Here is a 22,348-nt window from a genome sequence, read left to right on the forward strand (position 1 = left end):
CAAGGCTCTCAGGTAGAGAATTCCAGAATTTGACCCTTGAAATAATGATGAAATGGTGATGTATAACAAGTCAGCATGATGTGCAATTTAGTAGAGAACCTTCATACATTTTCTGTCTTTGATGGCAGAGGTTCAGTTGTGGAAGCACTTTTGGAGAAGCTGGAGGTGTTTAGTACAAATGCAGCTGCTGTGTACCATGGATTGAGGAAATAATGTTGCAACAGTGGATGGGGCAAAGTCAGTTGGTCTACATTGTTCTGTAGATACCAAGTCCAGTGAATGTTGCTGGCAGCCAGAGAATATTCTTTCACTTTCTTGTGCCTTCAGGGTATCAGGAGGCAAGTCATTTGTCACAGAATACTTAGCTTTTTGATCTTATAGCCAAGTTTCAAGTCAATGGCAGCCTCTGGTTTAAAGGAATGGCTGTGACTCAGCTTGTGACTCAAACAGAGTAGTGCATTCCACTTAGCAAGACACAAGTACTGATTACGCTCCTCTAATATGCAAGGTCACAGAGATCATTAGTCACCCAAATCTATGCACTGTTCTTAATAACTCCCCACTACAGAGCATTAATTGTGATTTTCCTTAAGTAGTTTAAAAAAAAGTGGAAATTCTGGAATTGTACCTTTTTTTTTTGTTTAGAAAGGCTGCTCAATGAATAATTGCCAAGAACCATGACACACTATAACTGAGGAATGCTATCAACATTTACTTGGCTGAACAGCTGCAATATCTATATTTCACTATTGCAGTACATAGAGTGCATAGAAATATTAAAATCCCACAAAGAATCTGATCACCTAGGTACTTCAGACAACCTTTCTATATTGCTTTAAGTTGTTAAACATGACAATTGAGAAAAGATCATGGACAGATGCCCTTTTCTCAGTACAGAGATACAAGATCTTCATCCACTGCCTGGGTGCTCCTCAACATAAAACACAATAAGAACAAAAGAAATAGGAGCAGGAATAGGCCTTCTGACACCTTGTGCTAGCTCACCATTCAAAAAGATCATGGCTAATCTGACCTTGGACTCAGCTCCACCTACCTTCCATTTTCAGATAACCCTTAATTCCCCTGCTACGCAAAAATCTATCTGACTGTGTCTTAAATATATTTAAGGAAGTAGCCTCTACTGCTTCCCTGGGCAGATTCACTACTCTCTGGAAAAAGCAGTTTCTTTTTCATCAATGTCCTAAATTTCCCCCAAAATCCTGAGGCTTACTTATGAGTGGAAACAACCGTACTGTCTCTGTCTTATCTATCCCTTCATAATTTTATATGTTCTTATAAGATCTCTTCTCATTCCCCAACATCCATCAGCATATACCCAGTTAAGGCAGTGATGTGGCCTGCAGCCGACTGGTCGTTGTGAAACTCCAATTATATATGGCCAAGTAAATAACTGACAAGTACGACAGCTTGAAACCATGTCAACAATGCCTTTTATCAAGTGAATTACTAACAACGGCAAGAATGCAATGCAACAGAGCATATTATGTGATGAATCAAGAGAAAAATGATGTTATGTTTTCTGATTTATTAGCAGTCCTTGATACAGTTTCATCCGAAATGTGTAACATTGAGCTATCTGCTTAGGAACATTGGAATGGTAGACCATTTCATAGTCAATCCTACCTGGCATTCAATATCATACCTTAGTTATAATGACTGTATTTATATAGAGATTTCCAAAATTATGAGGAGCATAGGGATGATAGATAATCAGAACTTGAAACTGCAACTTGGTACATGTGACATTAATATTTTTCTCCAGACAGGGAATGACATGGCATCAATTTAAAGTAGAAGGACAGAAATATAAAGAGGATTTAAAAGGTAGGTTTTCACTCAGTATGACGAATATTCTCATGAGCAGCCACAGGAGAAAGTGGAAGTAGATTAATTTACAAGTTTAAAAGGCTTTAAACAAATACTCTGATTTGAGAGGTTTAGAAAAATGTTTGTCTAATACAGGCAAATGGAATTAGCAAAGATTGGCATCACAGTCAGAATGATGAAGAGGGCTGAAAAGGCCCATTTCTGTGCTGTACGCCTTGATGGAAATTAACTGTTGACCTATATCAAATGTTTTTTGAAGAAGGGAGTTCCCAATTTCAATCTTGTTAGTAGAATTTTCTATGCTCATGAAAAGCCTGGCCTAGACTTCTGATTATAACCAGACCATTCTCAAATGGCAGAAATAATTACCCTATAGCTATACTTCAAGTTCCACATAACAGTTTAAATAATTTGACTAAATATCTCCTTTAGACTTTGAAATATTAAATATTTTATAATTTTTCTAGGACAAACGAGTAAGGGTAGCAGGGTGGCCTATATCTAGTCAGTTAAACAATCAATACAACTAAGGTAGATGATCTATCTGGTCGTTACCTTTCTGGGCCCTAAAGGACAAGGATACTCACTGCTTTTCTTGCCTTGCAACACTAATCATTCATCAGAAATACATCACTAAGTGTAAAATCCTTTTCAATATCCAAAGGTCATGAAAGCTACCATAGAAATACAAGGTTTTCTATCTTTTAAATATTTTTATTGAATTTATAATTACCTACATATTTCATAGTAATCTTCAGTATTCAACTTACAGTGCTTCCAGATGTCTGATAATGAACACCCACCCCAAGGTACTCAGCCGTTAGTAGCTTTTCTCCTGATAATTCTCCAGGTTGAGGTTTTAATATTTCAGCCTTGTCCAAGTCAGCTTCCATTGCATCAGGATCATCCTGTTTTAATGAATTACATAAATAAATCATGTTGCCCATATTTTCATGCTTCTTTCCTGATTACACAAGTTGAAGACAGCAACTTTTAAGGGATAAAATAAATCAGAATCAGAATCAGGTCTATTATCACCAGCATGTGAAGTGAAATTTGTAAACTTAGCACCAGCAGTTCAATGCAATACATAATCTAGAAGAGAAAAAAATAAATAAAATTTAAAAAATAATATTAAATAAACAAGTAGATCAATTATAGTATACATGTATTGAATAGATTAAAAATCACGCAAAAACAGAAATAATATATATTAAAAATGTGAGGTAGTGTCCAAGGGTTCAATGTCCATTTAGGAATTGAATGGCAGAGGGAAAGAAGTGCTGTTCCTGAATCGCTGAGTGTGCGCCTTCAGGCTTCTGTACCTCCTACCTGATGGTAACAGTGAGGAAATGGCATGCCCTGGCTGCTGGATGTTCTTAACTTAACCTTGAGCTTTTCTTCCCTTTGCTTTCTCTGACTGAAGCCTCTCTTCATTGAAGCCTCGAAAGTGATATTCAAAGTGCCGAAAAGAATATTAATTATCATGATTTTAAACCTGCATGATCAAACTGCAGCAACACACACAAAATGCTGGTGGAATGCAGCAGGCCAGACAGCATCTATAGGAAGAAGCACAGTCGATATTTCGGGCCGAAACCCTTCGTCAGGACTAACTGAAGGAAAAGATAGTAAGAGATTTGAAATTGGGAGGGGGAAATCCAAAATGATAGGAGAAGACAGGAGGGGGTGGGGTGAAGCTAAGAGGTGGAAAGGTGATTGGCAAAAGGGATACAGAGCTGGAGAAGAGAAAGGATCATGGGACGGGAGGCCTAGGGAGAAAGAAAGGGGGAGGGGAGCAGCAGAGGGAGATGGAGAACAGGCAAGGAGTGATTGTGAGAGGGGCAGAGAGAGAGAAAAAAGGGGGGAGATAAATAAATAAATAATGGATGGGGTAAGAAGGGAAGGAGGGGCATTAACGGAAGTTAGAGATATCAATGTTCATGCCATCAGGTTGGAGGCTACCCAGACAGAATATAAGGTGATGTTCCTCCAACATGAGTGTAGCTTCATCTTGACAGTAGAGGAAGCCATGCATGGATAGACATACCAGAATGAGAATGGGACATGGAATTAAAATATGTGGCCACCCATCCCATGATCCTTTCCCTTCTCCAGCTCAGTATCCCTTTTGTCAATCACCTTTCCAGCTCTTAGCTTCACTCCACCCCCTCCTGTCTTTTCCTAACATTTCTATTTCCCCCTCCCTCTCCTACTTTCAAATCTCTTATGATCTTTTCTTTCATTTAGTCCTGACAAAGGGTCTTGGTCTGAAATGTCGACTGTGCTTCTTCCTATAGATGCTGCCTGGCCTGCTGCATTCCACCAGCATTTTGTGTGTGTTGCTTGAATTTCCAGTATCTGCAGATTTCCTCGTGTTTGTGTGATCAAACTGGAGATCTTTTATTTAAAAAACGAGCTTTAAATGGCACCATCATGATCCCACGATAACAAAATGTGGAAACTTTATTGATATGTCTGGGTTTCGAGTTATTACTGTGAAGGGGGCTCAGCAGACAGAATTCCACAGTCAGTGAGTGCAGGTAGCTCAGTATTAATAACAAATTCACATCTGCTTCTCCCAGCCTTGCAATATTTTCCAAGACTTAATGCTGCTATACGGCTCCGAAGCCTGGGTCTTGAACCGCAAGCAAATCTGGTTGCTCAAGCACTTCCACCAGTGCTGCCTCCGCTCCATCATGGGTATCAACTGGCAGGATCGTGTCTCCAACAATGAGGTCCTGGAGAAGACTCAACCTCAAGCACTGCAGCCACTTTGCTGCTCAAGTAGCTCTGCTGGTCAGACCATGTGTCTCTCATGGACAACTCCAGGTTTCCAAAATCAGCACTCAATGCAGAACTCTCTCAGGGCAAGAGAGATCGCAGTGCCCCGTGCAAGAGGTACAAAGACCAACTTAAGCAGCAGCTCTCTCAGGCAAGTATTGAGGTCAACGAGTGGCAACAGCTGGCTTGTGTCAGAAATCGCTGGAGAACACAGCAGCCAAGAATTTTGAGGAATCCAGAACAGCGACTGCTGAAAACGCAGGAAGGATGCTACTACCCAAGTGCCTGCATTCCAACTGCTCCGTGTCCCTACTGCTTCAGAGTCTGCAGATCCAGAACTGGCCTCTACAGTCACAAACAATCTTGCCACCACTCCCGAGGACTCTTCCAAACCCCTGATCTTCTCAAGTGAAGAACCAGCTATCATCACAATAGTTGAAAAATAATTTTATGTATTTTAACAATTATATGCATACAAACATTTTGACAACTGAAAGTCTATGAAGGCTGCAATAGGATGTTTAATGTCAGTACTAATTTTAAAAAAGTCTGAATTTTCAATTTTTATTAATTTCCGGTGAAAATGGCACTTACTTCATCATCATCATCATCTTCCCCTTCATCATCGGAATCTGAATCTTCAAGCATCTCCTCTGTCAGATCACAGAATTAAAGACTAGTTACAACATGGAAACACATTATTTAGTCCAATCAATAGGTACCTGAAAATTCTTTTCTTCTGAATTTAACCTGCTTCTTTTACTACTACTGAAAGATATTTCAGGCACTAACCAGTTGCTGTGTTTAAAAAACCTTCATACCATTTTTGGTTCTGATAATCAACTTTATTCTCTGTCGTCTGATTCCCCTTGTCTACCCTGTTCATAATTTTAAAATAGCTTCATCAGATCCCTCTTCGCCTCCTCCATTCCAAGTGTCTTGAGACTATCTCCATATATGAAGTTCCTAGTGTTTTGTAATCATTTTGGTAAAAACTCTTAGAGTCATGGAGTCATAGAGCACTCCAGCACAGAAGCAGGCCCAGGTCCATCAAGTCCATGCCAAATTGTTATTCTGTCTAGTCCCAATGACCCTCGCCTGGACCATAGCCGTCCCATCCATGTGTTATGACATACTCACCCTTAACCTATGACTTAGTTTTAGTCTCACCCAACCTCAGTGGAATAAACCTACTTGCATATACCAAATCTCAATGTTCTAAAGGTTTAAAGTTCAAAGTAGATTTATTATTAAAGTACATTTGTCATCATACACAACCCTGAGATTTACTTGCAAGCATTCACAATAAATACAAAGAAACACAATGGAATCAAAGAAAGACAGCACATTAAGACAAACAACCAATGTGCAAAATACAACTGTGCAAATACTACATAAAGAAAAATAATTTTGATAATTGATAAATAAACAATAAATATCTAGAACATTAGATGGAGTCCTTGAAGTTAAGTCCAGAGGTTGTGGGAGCAGTTTAGTGTTGGGAGTGAATGAGTTTGAATGATGTTATCCTCTCTAGTTCAAGAGCTTGATGGCTGAGGGTAATAGCTTTTCCTAAACCTGGTGGTGTGAGTCCTGAGGCTCCTGTACCATCTTCCTGATGGCAGCAGTGAGAAGAGAGCATGGCCTGTATGGTGGGGGTCCTTTGACAGCTCTCAGGTAGTTGTGCTCAATGGTGAACTGGGCTGTATCCATTTTTTTCTGTACTCCTCATAATTTTGCGTACCTCTATCAAATCTCCCCTCAATCTCCTATACTCCAGGGAATAAAGTTTTCTACATTTCCCTATAACTCAAGTCAAGTCCCAGTATTTTTTGCTGTATTCTTTCAATCTTATTGACATCTTTCCAGTAGGTAAGTGACCAGAACTGCACACAATACTCCAAATTTGGCTTCATCAATACCTTATACCACTTCAACACAACATCCCAACTTCTGTACTCAATACTTTGATTTATGAAGGCCAATATGTCAAAAGCTCTCTTTATGACTTTTTCTGTTCATATACCTACAGTGTACTTCTGGATTCCTTTTCATGCTTGCTGTCATTCTGAGAAATTGAATTGAATAGTTTGCCAAATTACACAAATGAAGGAAGACACTCCTTACAGAAATCTGACTTTAGGCAAATTCTCCCTAAAATGTTTAAAGCATTTTCAAAGCACGGAAGTTAGTAAAAGCATGGAAGTAAGCACCTTCGGGAGTTATGGAAGAGAGTTAGTAGCTAGTTAATTCAAAAGACAATCAATCTTCAAAAATTCTACAAGAATCTTCGAGAAACTCTTAGATCAGTACAATGTTAGAAAAATGGAAGATTTTGTAAGGATAAAAGGTTAGATTGATCTTAGAGCAGGTTAAAAGCTTGGCACAATATTGTGGGCTGAAGGGCCTGTACTGTGCTGTAATGTTTTATGATTGGTGTTCTAAGAATAAACCTGCCAGCTCACAGCAAGAGTCCACATAAAACAATTGCTTTGGAAACTGAGAAGACAAATCTCTCCTACTTGTAAAACACCTTATCAAACAATCCATTGCTCTTTTAAGGCCATCACAACTAGCCATTGGATGTGGTAATTCTGATTTTATACCATCGTAACTACACGGGAAGACAATTAATAAAAGGTCACGTTAATTTACCTTCATTGAAAGTGTACAATTCTGACTTATATGAGACTACAGGTACAAAACTGCACCTGATTTGGTATTGGGAAATGAACCTGGTCAGGTATTAGATCTCTCAGTGGGAGAGCATTTTGGAGTTAGTGATCACAATTCTATCTCCTTTAGCATTGGAGGGGGATTGGAACAGACAAGTTAGGAAAGCGTTTAATTGGAGTAAGGGGAAATATGAGGCTATCAGGCAGGAACTTGGAAGCATAAGTTGGGAACAGACATCAAGAAGAAAAGAAGAGCTTATGAAAAGTTCAAAAAACTAGGTAATGATAGAGATCTAGAAGATTACAAGGCTAGCAAGAAGGAGCTTAAGAAAGAAATTAGGAGAGCCAGAAGGGACCATGAGAAGTCCTTGGCGGACAGGATTAAGGAAAACCTCAGAACATCCTACAAGTATGTGAAGAGCAAGAGGATAAGATGTGAGAGAATAGGACCAATCAAGTGTGAAAGTGAAAAAGTGTGTATGGAACCGGAGGAGACAGCAGAGGTAATTAATGAATACTTTGCTTCAGTATTTACTACAGAAAAGGATCTTGGCAATTGTGACTTGCACTGGACTGAAAAGCTTGAGCATGTAGATATTAAGAAAGAGGATGTGCTGAAGCTTTTGGAAAGCATCAATTTGGATAAGTCACCGGGACCGGATGAGATGTACCCCAGGCTACTGTGGGAGGTGAGGGAGGAGATTGCTGAGCCTCATTGGGGACGGGAGAGGTTCCGGAGGATTGGAGGGTTGCAGATGTTGTTCCATTATTCAAGAAAGGGAGTAGAGATAGTCCAGGAAATTATACACCAGTGAGTCTCACTTCAGTGGTCAGTAAGTCGATGGAGAAGATCTTGAGAGGCAGGATTTATGAACATTTGGAGAGGCATAATATGATCAGGAATAGTTGGCATGGCTTTGCGAAAGGCAGGTCGTGCCTTACGAGCCTGATTTGAATTTTCTGAGGATGTGACTAAACACATTGATGAAGGTAGAGCAGTAGACGAAGTGTATATGGATTTCAGCAAGGCATTTGATAAGGTACTCCATGCAAGGCTTATTGAGAAAGAAAGGAGGCAAAGGATCCAAGGGGCCACTGCTTTGTGGATCCAGAATTGGTTTGCCCACAGAAGGCAAAGAGTGGTTGTAGATGGGTCATATTCTGCATGGAGGTCAGTCACCAGTGGTGTGCCTCAGAGGTCTGTTCTGGGACCCCTACTCTTTGTGATTTTTATAAATGACCTGGATGAGGATGTGGAGGGATGGGTTAGTAAATTTGCTGATGACACAAAGGTTGGGGGTGTTGTGGATAGTGTGGAGAGCTGTTAGTGTTTACAGTGGGACATTGATAGGATGTAAAACTGGGATGAGAAGCGGTAGATGGAGTTCAACCCAGATAAGTGTGAGGTGGTTCATTTTGGTGGGTTAAATATGATAGTACTGTGCTCAGTTCTGGTTGCCTCACTACAGGAAGGATGTGGAAACCATAGAAAGGGTGCAGAGGAGATTTACAAGGATGATTAGGGAGCATGCCTTATGAGAATAGGTTGAATGAACTTAGCCTTTTTTGCTTGGAATGATGTAGGATGATAGAGGTTTATAAGATGATGAGAGTCATTGATCATGTGGATAGTCAGAGGCTTTTTTCCAGAGCTGAAATGGCTAACGCAAGAGGGCACAGTTTTTAGGTGCTTGGAAGTAGGTATAGAGGAGGTGTCAGGGTAAGTATTTTTACACAGAGAGTGGTGAGTGTGTGGAATGGGCTGCTGACGATCGTGACAGAGGCAGATAGGATAGGGTCTTTTTAGAGACTCCTGGACAGGAACATGGAGCTCAGAAAAATAGAGTGTTATGTGTAACCCTAGGTAATATCAAAGGTAAGGACACAGCTTGGCACAGCTTTGTGGGCCAAAGGGCATGTATTGTACTGTAGGTGTTCGATGTTTTGTATAAATGTCAGTTTACGGACAATTCTCAGGAATATAATCCTGCGCCAAACAGGGACTGTTTATGCTATCCAGATCTATATACAACTGATTATCAGGTGTACCAGAGCAAATCTGCACACCTTCTTTGGTATACTAACCTGAATTAAGTTGCTTTATAATAAACTCAAGTTGTCTGTTCATCTCTGAATTCCCCTCTTTGATAAAGCACCGTAGAATTTCTTCCATACCCTAAAAAATGTTTTAGAAAAAATGCACAATGAAATCAAAATAAATCATCATGATAAAAATGTTTTTTCTCCCCACTCCCTCTTAAGGTACTTGCCATTGCTTTTGCCTCCTCACGTAATGAAGGGATGGCAAGAATGCTGTACAAGGCCCCATTCACATATGGCCTTATCTGAAAGAAGGAAATGGCAATCAGTAAATTAAGCCATGGTTTACAAAGCATGGAAAACATTTTTTTTCATAACTAACTGACAACTCCATGTTTGTCAATTATTCATATGCACAAATATGGTGAGGTAGAGGTACAAGGACAAGCTTGCTAGCATATATAATTAACAAAACTTCATGTGATCTTAAGGCAGATTTGTAATGAGAAAGAAATCTAAAAAGGAAGGCATCTTGAAACATCAATAATAAGACATTTGGGTGAAATATATAGTTTGGTGGCATCTACTGAAGAAATCTGACTAGGAACAGCAACAAACAAACAAAATTTAGTTAGTACCTCATAATTATCATGGCCCAAAAGATCAGACAACACCTTCAATACTCGTTTGCCATCTTCTACACATTTCCGTTTACCTGAAAAGTAGTAGAAAAAAGCTTCCTTCAGATTTTAACTGGTTAAAATATGGAAATACTTATAAGTAATGTTTCAATAACAACTAAGTAAGCAGATTGTCCAATCACGCCTCTACTGACGTGCTGAATATTATTGCCTGTGTTAAATGTACATTTTGGTGTTTCATTTCATTTATGTCATAGAGAAAAAAAGAAATATTGCCAAATAATCCAAAAGATTAAATAATTTCAGAATCTTTAGAACTAATGATGGTTTGATTTTAAAATGGTCTTCTGAACTAAAGTTATCTGAATTCTGGAGTTGTCTTCTACCATTTTGAGTATAAACTTTCCCTCACTGGAAAATCAACTGGAAATGAAATTGCAAACTGGTTGCCAACATAAAGTCTTGTCGCTCTTCTTGACTACATTGCTTTGCCTGAGCTTAAGCCTGGAAGAAAATAAACAAAGTATGTTTACTTTCTCAAGTGAACAGGATACACGTTTGACCTCTAAATTTCTACACCTTTCCACAACCAAGATTTGTAAAATCAGTCTGTCAATCAAACCTGTTACCACCATCTTTGGTGTACTTTAACCCCATAATCCTTGCAGTTAGGTTCACACAAATGGAGTTACTGCAAGAATCAGTATGAATAAATAGCAGAATATCAAAATTTGGTCCTTAAAAGATCTGGCTAGATTCCTTAACTGAGTCCAATTCTTTGTGTGATGAACCTGTATCTCCACATACTGATGTTAACCAAGTCAGCTGACTATAAGCCTAATTTTTTAATCCTTATTAGGAATCCTGAAACATGGCACATCGTATTTTGTATAAAAATGGACACAGCTGGAAATATTCAGTAAGTCAGGCCACATCCATGGGAAGAGAATCATAGTTAACCTTTCAGGAGAGAAACCTTTCTTCATAAAATGTATCTTATAAAGCACTTGGAAAGTTATAATGACAAATGGCTAGTGAAAAGGTGAATTTAGAAACAAAATATTTGCATAACTTACAGAGAAGTGTTTTCATTGTTGTCCAAATATAGCAGAATCAATTCTCAGTACTTCATTAACAGGGTCATTATTTTGCTATGCCTGGTTCACTCAAAACTATTTTTCTTACATCTTTTATTATACAATGAGTTCAATGAGTAGTTTTTAATTACAGTTCGTTGCTAGGAAAGCTCATGGTGGTTACCTTGGGTCCGAAGGCAGAGGTTCATGAACAACGCAACAGAATATTCCAAAGTGTAATCCGACAAAGAATCAGAATCCTCCAGAACTCTTGTCAGCCAGAAAATAATGTCATCTCTAATCATAGCCGATTGCAGTTTTCGTCTTAAAAGGAAAAGCATCTTTATAGCAATGTTGCAAAGTTTTACAGGTACATCTCAGTGGCAATTTTTTTTAATTTCAAGAGAAATTAACCAAAACAGTACAAAAACACTACAGCACACACAAAATGCTGGAGGAACTCAGCAGGTCAGGCAGCATCCATGGAAATGACCAAACAGTCGATGTTTGGCCAAAACCTTTCTTCATGACCTGAAGAAGAGTTTCAGCCTGAAATGTCAATTGTTTGTTTATTTCCTTGAATGCTGCCCAAACAGCTGAGTTCCTCCAGCATTTTGTGTCTTACTTTGTATTTCCAGCATCTGCAGAGGTTTTTGTGTTTTTGAAAACACTGCAATAGTCTTATTCTTAATGTACATCTAACTTATTTACCTGGTTTCAACTATCTAGCAGCAATCAGTACTTTACAAACAAATATGGTCTAAATACAAAGGAAATTCCATTTCTATTTTCTTGATCACCTCCAATTTTGATAGTCAGACCACTGGAGACTGCCTTCAACTGTCCAATGTCTAAACTCCAAATTTTCTCACTAAACATGCTAATTTTTTCTCCAATAAAACATCACTTAAAATCTCTCTTTGACCACAGTTTTGCTCATTTACTGCAATACAGGCAACATCCTGGTTTCGGGATGTGGGGGTGGTTGCATTTCAAGAAAGTGGTTGATGTTGCATTGTTCCTTAATGCCTTTACTATTTAGACCCTGCATTCCACAGAGTTGACTCCCTAAATATGTAAAGCTCTTTACCTTTCTTTAACAGTCTTTCTTAAAATTTCCCTCATAAACCAAGTTTTGTTCACTTCAAAAAAATAATTTATTGTTTCTAAATCCTTTGGATTTTGAATCTGCATTGTTACACTGTATTAATACACGTTTTCATTACCTGAGGCTAAGTTTCTGTAGAGCCCCTAATACATTTTCTCTAGTTATTGAATCCTCTTCCTCAGTCTCTAGTGTTTTTTCCAGTATCTTCAGTAATACCATGTTCTGAGCCAAATATGTTCGGCCTGATAGACAGAAGATAAAATTAAAAGGAACTAGTTAAGAACATCTCCAATGTTAATGTTTTGTTTGTAGAAGAACAAAAAAAGTGAACAAAAGGTTTTCAAAATTCAAGTAAAATTTTATATGATTAAAAAAGATTTACCATGAGATAGCGAGGCAAAACCATTGATTAGTCGTGCTGTATACTGTCGGACAATCTCACTCTTTGAATTTAACAAATTTATTACACTTTTCTGCAAAAATGAAAACATTTGACTTCAATACCTTACTTAAGTAGGTTTGAAATTATATACAAGCCATGTGTTTTTCAAAGCAAAGACATCTGCAACCATATTGTTGATTGCTTTAAGTTATATAACATAGCAACTGCTCCATCAGCCCAGTGAATTTACACTGATCTTCAACGACGTATTCCACATCAATTCAGGACTAATCCCATTTTATCCTCCCTACTTTCCCGTAAATCCCACCCACCAACCCCCCTCTATCCTCCAACCAATTAGTGGCCAATTAACCAACCATACTACACATCTCTGGAGTATGCGAGGAAACCAATACCAACTCCACAGGACAAGCATACAAACACAATTCTTATAAATGGACAGTAATTCAGAGCTTAAACTTGGTAGACCAGATGCTTCTGGATGGAACTGCTGCACAAAATTCAGTTGCCATGGAGCTGAGAAAAAAAATGGAGAACAGTGGGATATGAGCACACATCCATGTAAGCAGACTGGTGAATCTGTGGGATTCATTGCCACAGATGGCCGTCGAGGCCAAGTCATTGGGTGTTTTTAAAGTGGAGGTGATAAGTTCTTGATTAATAAGGGTGTCAAAGGTTCCAGGAAGAAGACATCAGGATGGGGTTGAGAGGGGAAAAAATCAACCATGACTGAATGGTAGAGTGGACTTGATGGGCCAAATGGCCCAATTCTGCTCCCATGTCTAATGGTCTTATGGACTATTCAAGTCCCAAGCCATTTGAATGCAAATGTGTTGGATACACAATACAGAAAAAGCTGTAATTAGTGATAAGACTAATTAGCATTGTAAATAAAGATTGAGATACAGATAATTAACTTGAGGTCTTGTGATTCCATGCAAGCAGACATGGAAGTCTGTGAATGGACTGCAGCCAAGCTAATTCCAAACTTAAGGTCCAAGGCACTCCGTCTCACTGAATATTATAAAATTACAGCAAATTCTGAAACACATACTTGGGCAGTTAAACATATAAACCTATGTTGCTGTCAGAGATTAACTATATTATTTCACAGGGAGCACTGTTTAGTAACTTCCCAAAAATAATTTTTAGAAATGAGTGAACTAAACAGAACAGGTATACTGTAAAAAAAATCACAACAACATTATTCTTTTGTTTAAATGAGGTGGTAAATAGTTTTTTGATGTCATGATTAGGGTCTGAAAACATCCCCTGCACTACAATACTCCTATTATATATGCAGACACAGTGGATTTCTTCCTCCATTTTTGCCACCCTCAAAAAAATTTAAAATAATTTTACTTTTTTAAAAGTTTGTGATAATTAAGGTTTCACTATTGTTTTAACTTTTAACTTTGTGTAGGAGTATGTTACAGTCTGTAAAAATGCACTTTCCACTTGCTTATTTTCTATGTGTAACAATTCTCCAATTTGACTGACTACTCATCTATGTGTGCAGAACAACAGAGACCTCCTTGAATTGATCGCTGACCAGTACAAACCAAGAATCTTCCACGTTTTGTATAATTTTGAAGTCAGTGGTGAGCACCATTGCTTTGAAGCTGATCACAGAACCTCAAGCATTTAGATTGTAATACATAAATGGTTAAAAGCTATATAACAGGCAAAGCAATTCAGAAAAGTATAATCCACCTGGCATAAGATCCACTGCAAACTGCTTTTCCCTCCCTTCCGTTGAATGTATCTGCAATCAGTTCAGTGACCCAAGGGCCACAAAAAATGAAGTAAAGTTAAATAGAAACAGAGAAAACCTACAGCGCAATACAGGTCCTTCGGCCCACAAAGTTGTGCCAAACATGTCCCGACCTGAGAAATTACAAGGGTTACCCAGAGCCCTCAAATTTTTCTAAGCTCCATGTACCTTAAAAGACCCTATCATATCCGCCTCCACCACCACTACCGACAGCCCATTCCACGCACTCACCACTCTCTGTGTAAAAAACTTACCCCGACATCTCCTCTGTACCTACTCCCAAGCACTTTAAACCTGTACCATCTTGTGGCAGACATTTCAGCCCTGGGGAAAAAGCCTCTGACCATCCACATGACCAGTGCCTCTCATCATCTTATAAACCTCCATCAGGTCACCTCTCATCCTCCGTCGCTCCAAGGAGAAAAAGCTGAGTTCAGTCAACCTGTTTTCATAAGGCATGCTCCCCAATCCAGCTAACATCCTTGTAAATCTCCTCTGCACCCTTTCTATGGTTTCCACATCCGTCCTGTAGTGAGGCGACCAGAACTGAGCACTGTACTCCAAGTGAGGTCTGACCAGGGTCCTATACAGCTGCAACATTACCTCTTGACACCTAAATTCAATTCCACGATTGATGAAGGCCAATACACTGTATGCTAGAAGCAATGTTAGAAGAAACAAAAATAAAATTAAAATGAACAAAATTTTTGGAACTTTGGCTACCTTCCAGCTTAGGAAACATGAATATGACTGAATGTTGTTGATTCTTGTTAGATTTATTTTATATTTGGGTGAGAAACAGGGCTGAATGTACCACAACATATGGAGTCGTAAAGTGAAAACTTGGCAACATTAAAAACTGAGGTTATTTGTCAGGTGTATTATAACCTTCAGCTGTTTAAATCTCCAAGGATGAAAAAGGAATAAATACAATACAGTTGCATGAGTTAACTGGTTGGATTTTTACAACAATCATGATCACGTATTTATAGCAGATTTTCACCTCCAGATTGGCATTTTTGGAAAATAAATTTAATATCTTAAATTATTATGGCAGTTCTGAATTCACGCTCCCTGAATTTAAAATCCAGGCCTTTGGATTACTAGTCTGTTCATAAAACTGAACTACTGTTTCCTGTATTACCTTCTCACATGAACCCACCAAAGACAGAATAAACATACTGCATCAATACAATGTAATAGGGACATCCAAAACTATGGAAATATCTGCTTTAATGAGTTGAAGCTACTGCCAAGTCAGAATTGTAAAATGTTCTCATGCAGTTGAACTGACAAGTAACATCATTCCAAGTACTCTGTTCCTGCACTGTGTCCAACAGTAAAACAAAAACGTAATCTAACAGGTCTTAAATTTTGTGTAACAGAATTTCTCCATAGGAAACACTTTTCTACCACCACAGAATACTGTACTCCATTTCTTCAGAAAGCTATTATTTAAGTCCACAACCACCCAAAGTGTTAACTGATCTTTAAGTGTAAGGTAATGTTATTGGTGGAAGTATAGATAATTCACAACCACTGACATTAAGTTAGGATTCACTTTTAGAGGTTGGTCTGACATGATGACATAATTACATATTTGTTACCAGTTGGTGTTCAATGTTGGAGTACAATAAATGAGTTGTTATGGTTTTTCTTAATCATAAAACACCACCACCATTTTCATTTGCAAAATCCTACATTGGTGACCCTGATGCTCCAGGACAACTCCGGAGTTAGTGAACATGTCGGACAATGCAGTTACTTTGAAACGGTTGGAGTTTTGGGAGCAAAATACTGTTGTTTGGTTTGTACAAGCTGAGGCCCAATTCACACTGCAAGACACTGATGACACCAAATATTTCTATGTGGTAGTGTTGCTCAGCAATTCCATGGCTTTGAGAGGGATGAGTCTACTAGAACACCTGCCTGAACATGAGAAATACCAATTGCTGAAAACCCACCTTTTACAGACTTTTGGACTATGTATCGGAGTCTGAGTGTGACAAACAGTTGCTCTCCTTGCCTGGCCTTGGTGATGCTAAGCTGTTGGAGCAAATGGATCACTTACTGTCTCTCCTGGGAAATCACCATTCTTGTTTTATTTTTAATGAATTCTTCATGCCGTGAATGCCTGGTCAAGTTCCCACTGCCCTTGCTAATGCACCCATGAAAGACTATAGGGAGCTTGCTAAAATGGCTGATAGTCTCCACTTAGCCAGGCAGCAATGCAAAATTCTTTCTCCTTTCCCTATCTCAATAAGCCTGGTCAGCAAGATCCCCAACATGATAATGCCTGTGGCTCCGAAACAGATGAGATCAGGCCTGTGTGTTTACCATGCTTACTTTTGTACGAACACGAGGGAGTGCCAACCACCTTGCAGCTTTGACAGTACCAGCACATTTGGACATCAGAGGTCTGTGAACACCATGGGTTCCAGCTGCCAGGGCCATCTAATGTTCATTACGGACACCCATTCAGAACATGTTTCCTGTGTGACACAGGTGCTCAAATGAGTGTGCTGCTAGCTGGAGGTCACCAAGGGCAGCAGGATGGAGACTTACTGAACACAACGGGTGACGTTCTGCTTCAGTGGGCAATGCTACACATGGGACTTCATCCTGGCTAGAGTGGCTACACCTCTGCTTGGTGTAGATTTCCTGTATGCCCAAGGACTATTAGTCGATCTTAAGAACTGACAGCTTGTCGATGTCAAGGACTTTGGGTCTTTACTCTGCTCCCCAATAAGTTCCCCAGAACAAATCTGTCAAGCACATGTACCACCACACGTGAGTTTACTCAACTGCTAGGCAAACTCCCAAACCTCACCAACCCCATATTTTATACTACAGACACAAAACAAGGAGTCCAGCACCACATTTCTATAACTGGCCACCCAGTCCATGCCCGCACGTGTAGACTAGACCCAGAAAAGCTGGCAACCACTGGTTTGCCAACATGGAAAGAATTGGCATTGTATGCTGGTTGAACTGCCCCTGGGCTTCTCTTCTCCATATGGACCCTAACTCTGATAATGGTTGCCACCCATGTGGCGATTACCAATGCTCCTCTCTCATGTCTCTGTAATTCCCTTTACTCCACTGTAATAGAATCAGAATCAGGTTTATTATCACTGGCATTTGACGTGAGATTTGTTAACTTTGCAGCAGCAGTTCAATGCAATACATTATCTAGCACAGAGAAAAAAAACACATAATAAATAAACAAGTAAATCAATTAAGTATACTGAATAGATTTTAAAAATGTGCAAGAACAGAAATACTGTTTATTAAAAAAGTGAGGTAGTGCCCAAAGCTTTAATGTCCATTTAGGAATCGGATGGCAGAGGGGAAGAAGCTGTTCCTGAATCACTGAGTGTGGGCCTTCAGGTTTCTGTACCTCCTACCTGATGGTAACTGTGAGAAAAGTGCATGCCTGGGTGCTGAAGGTCCATAATAATGGACGCTGCCTTTCTGAGACACCACTCCCTAAAGATATCCTGGGTACTTTATAGGCTAATACCCAGGCTGGAGATTTACAACCTTCTGCAGCTTCTTTTGGTCCAGACAGTGATGCAGCCTGTCAGAATGCTCTCCATGGTACAACTATAGAAGTTTTTGAGTGTATTTGTTGACATGCCAAATCTCTTCAAACTCTGAATAAAGTATAGCCACAGTCTTGCCTTCTTTATAACTACATTGATATGCTGGGACCAGGTTAGATCCTCAGAGATCAACAGCAAGGAACTTGCAGCTGCTCACTCTCTCCATTTCTGATCCCTCTATGAGGATGCCATGTGCTCCTTCGTCTTACCCTTCCTGAAGTCCACAATCAGCTTTCGTCTTACTGACATTGAGTGCCAGGTTGTTGCTGTGGCACCACTCCACTAGTTGGCATATCTCACTCATGTACACCCTCTCGTCATCACCTGAGATTCTACCAACAATGGTTGTATCGTCAGCAAATTTACAGATGGTATTTGAGCTATGTTTAGCCACACAGTCAAGTGTATACAGAGAGTAGAGCAGTGAGCTAAGCATACACTCGAGGTGCACCAGTGTTGATTGTCAGTGAGGATGATATGATATCACCAATCCGCACAAGGTGTGGTCTTCCGGTTAGGAAGTCAAGGACTCAATTGCAGAGGGAGGTACAGAGACCCAGGTTCTGCAATTTCTCAATCAGGATTGTGGGAATGATAGTATTGTTCCTTTATTCAAGAAAGGGAGTAGGAATAGCACAGCAAATTATACACCAGTGAGTCTTACTTCAATGGTTGTTAAGTTGATGGAGAAAATCCTGAGAGGCAGGATTTATCAACATTTGGAGAGGCATAATATAACTAGGAATAGTCAGCATGGCTTTGTCAAAGGCAGGTCGTGCCTTACGAGCCTGACTGAATTTTTTGAGAATGTGACTAAGCACATTGATGAAGGTAGAGCCGTTGATGTAGTGTATATGGATTTTAGCAAGGCATTTGTTAAGGTAACCCAAGTAAGGCTTATTGAGAAAGTAAGAATACATGGGATCCAAGGGGACATAGCTTTGTGGATCCAGAACTGGCTTGCCCACAGAAGGCAAAGAGTGGTTGAGACGGGTCATATTCTGCATGGAGGCCAGTGACCAGTGGTGTACTCAGGGATCTGTTCTGGGACCCCTACTCTTTGTGATTTTCATAAATGACCTGGATGAGGAAGTGGAGGGATGGGTTAGTAAATTTTCTGATGACACAAAGGTTGGGAATGTTGTGGATAGTGTGGAGGGCTGTCAGAGGTTACAACGGGACATTGATAGGATACAAAACTGGACTGAGAAGTGGCAGATGGAGTTCAACCCAGATAAGTGTGAAGTGGTTGTGTGCAGGCTGACTCTGTGGTTAAGAAGGCATACGGTCTATTGGCCTTCATCAATCATTGGATTGAGCTTAAGAGGCGAGAGGTAATGTTGCAGATATATAGGACCTGGTCAGACCCCATTTGGAGTACTGTGCTCAATTCTGGTCGCTTCACTACAGAAGGACATGGAAACCATAGAAAGGATGCAGAGGATACTTACAAGAATGTTGCCTGGATTGAGGAGCATGCCTTATGAGAATAGGTTGAGTGAACTCGGCCTTTTCTCCTTGGAGCAATGAAGGATGAGAGCTGACTTGATAGAGGTGTACAAGATATTGAGAGACATCGATTGTGTGGATAGTCAGAGGTTTTTCCCTGGGGCTGAAATGGCTAGCGCGAGAGGACATAGTTTTAAGGTGCTTGGAAGTAGGTACAGAGGAGATGTTGGGGTAAGGTTTTTTCACATAGAGAGCGCTGAGTGCATGTAATGGGATGTCGACGGTGGCAGCGGAGGCGGAAACAATAGGGTCTTTTAAGAGGTTCCTAGATGGCTACATGAAAGCTTAGAAAACTAGAGGGCTGTGGGTGACGGCTAGGCAGTTCTAAGGTAAGGACATGTTTGGTACAGCTTTGTGGGCCGAAGGGCCTGTATGCTTTCTATGTGTTAAATGCTGAGCTATAGTTGATGAACAGCATCCTGACATACAAGGTGTTTGTGTTGTCTCAGGGGTCTAAAGTCGTGTGGAGAGCCATTGAAATTGCGTCTGCCGTTGACCTATTGTGGCGATAGGTAAATTACAATGGGTCCAGGTCCTTGATGAGGCAGCAGTTCAGTCTAGTCATAACCAACTTTTCAAAGCATTTCATCACTGTAGATGTGAGTGCTACCGGGTGATAGTCATTAAGGCAGCCCACATTATTCTTCTCAGGCATTGGTATAATTGTTGGCTTTTTGAAGCAAGTGGGAACTACTTCCACCCATAGCAGTGAGAGGTTGAAAATGTCCTTGAATACTCCCACTAGTTTGTTGGCACAGGTTTTCACAGCCTTACCAGGTACTCCAACAGGACCTTCTACCTTGCGAGGGTTCACTCTCTTTTAAGACAGTCTAACATCCGCCTCTGAGACTGAGATCACAGGATCATCAGGTGCAGCAGGGATCTTCACAGCTGAGGTTGTGTTCCCCCTTTCAAAGTGGCATAGAAGGTGTTGAGTTCATCTGGTAGTGAGCATCGCTGTCATTCATACTATTGGGTTTCGCTCTGTAGGAAGTAATGCATTTCAGACCCTGCCAGAGTTGCCGTGCATCTGATATTGCCTCCAAAATCATACCTGGGTTTCTGGTATATACCTGGGTTGCCAGACTTGAATGCCACAGATCTAGCCTTCAGCAGACAACGTACCTCCTGGTTCATCCACGGCTTTCGGTTTGGGAATGTACAGTATGGCTTTGTAGGCATACACTCATCCACACAGGTTTTAATGAAGTCAGTAACAACTGAAGCATACTCATTCAGTTTCGAAGATGAATCCCTGAATACAGTCCAGTCCACCAATTCAAAGCAGTCCTATAGGTGCTCCTGTGCTTCCCCTGTCCATACCTTCTTGGTCCTCACTGCTGGTACTGCAGTCTTCAGTCTCTGCCTATACTCAGGGAGTAGAAGTACAGCCAGGTGATCAGACTTCCTGAAGTGAGGGCATGGAATAGCACTGTAGGCATTCTTGATAGTGGTGTAGCAATGATCCAGTGTGTCATTTCCTCTGGTATTGCAAGTGATCTTTTGATGGTAGTTGCTTAGTGATTCTTTTCAGACTAGCCTGGTTAAAATCTCCCAAAATTAAGGTGAAGGTGTTAGGGTGCGCTGTTTCATGCATGTTGATCCCATTACTCAGATCACCTAAAGCCTGTTTGACATTGGCCTGAGGTGGAACGTAAACTGCTACCAAAATGACCCCAGAGAACTCCCGTGATAGGTAAAAAGGACAACACTTTACTGTTAGATATTTCAGGTCTGGTGAGCAGAATTGGGACAGCACTGATATATATGTGCACCAAGAACGGTTGACCATAAGGCACCTCCTATACTTCTGCTTTTGAGAGACTCTATAGGTCTACCCTGATGGTGTGTAGTTAACCTGCCGATCTGATTCGCTGCATCTGGTACGGAAGGAGTTAACCAGAATTCCATGAAACAAAAGACACACGTGGTCCTAATGTCCCTCTGATTCAGCACCCTGGTTCTGAGATCATCAATTTTGTTCACCAGAGCTCGCAAGTTTGCCAGCAAGATCGTTGGTAGAGGGAGTTTAAAACTCCATTTCCTTAAACGCACTTGTAATCCAGACCTATGCCCGCGCTTCCTCCGAGGTGTCCTCCGTGGGCACTTCCGACCACAAACAGTGCTGTTTCCATCAGTTTTAAGCAGTGATAGTTTGTTTAAATGCATTGACATCTTTGTTGACTGTACTGACCTTGAAAGCAGTTGTGCATTTTAGCTGTTACAGGCTGAAACAGGAATATTTAATTGTATCCATTGAGAGTATTGCTGCTACTCGAGTCACGCCTAGGTGCCCCAGAAGTGAAGATATTCTGGTAATGATAATCTGACTTTAATTTCTCTCCCTCAAACTGCAGGGTGAACTGTATCATATTATGATCACTGCGTCCTGAGCGGTTCCTTTACCTCCATCTCACTTATCAAATCTGGGTCATGAGACAACACCCAATTGCCTTAGCCCTAGTGAGCTCAATCACAAACTGCTCTAAAAACCATCTCAAAGACATTCTACAAATTCCCTCTCTTGGGATCTAGCGCCAATCTGATTTTCCCAATTTACCTGAATGGATATTACAACATTGCCTTTTTTCATCTCCCATTGTAATTTGTATCCCACATCCTAGCTATTGTTCGGAGGCCTGCAAATAATTCTCATCAGGGTCTTTTTAACCTTGCAGTTTCTGAACTCTACTCACAAGGATTCTGTATTCTCTAATCCTATGTCACCTTTCTAAGGATTTGATTTAATTTTTTACCAACAGAGGCACACCACACCCTCTGCTTACTTGCCTGTCCTTTTGTTACAATATGTATCCTTGGATGTTAAAGCTTTCAATTACAAACTTCTTTCAGACACATCTCAGTGATGCCTACAATGTCAGACC

General features: G+C 40.2%; 1 protein-coding gene across 8 annotated transcripts in view; it reads right to left on the minus strand.

The window, feature by feature from the left end:
- Window positions 1-22,348, minus strand: part of LOC132378379 (lisH domain-containing protein ARMC9) — a 116,341-nt gene that overhangs the window by 31,768 nt on the left and 62,225 nt on the right. For 5 of the 8 annotated variants that reach the window (XM_059945255.1, XM_059945258.1, XM_059945281.1 and 2 more), the window contains 8 exons: window positions 12,555-12,645; window positions 12,291-12,414; window positions 11,249-11,388; window positions 9,986-10,062; window positions 9,578-9,652; window positions 9,393-9,483; window positions 5,227-5,285; window positions 2,619-2,756 (listed from right to left, as the gene is read on the minus strand). In XM_059945255.1, the coding sequence (XP_059801238.1) occupies window positions 2,619-2,756; window positions 5,227-5,285; window positions 9,393-9,483; window positions 9,578-9,652; window positions 9,986-10,062; window positions 11,249-11,388; window positions 12,291-12,414; window positions 12,555-12,645 (795 nt within the window). The remainder of the gene's footprint in view (window positions 1-2,618; window positions 2,757-5,226; window positions 5,286-9,392; window positions 9,484-9,577; window positions 9,653-9,985; window positions 10,063-11,248; window positions 11,389-12,290; window positions 12,415-12,554; window positions 12,646-22,348) is intronic. The other 3 variants (XM_059945298.1, XM_059945272.1, XM_059945305.1) reach the window with 1 other exon arrangement.

This window comes from Hypanus sabinus, chromosome 2 (assembly GCF_030144855.1).
Source record: "Hypanus sabinus isolate sHypSab1 chromosome 2, sHypSab1.hap1, whole genome shotgun sequence".
Classification (NCBI taxonomy): Eukaryota; Metazoa; Chordata; class Chondrichthyes; order Myliobatiformes; family Dasyatidae; genus Hypanus; species Hypanus sabinus.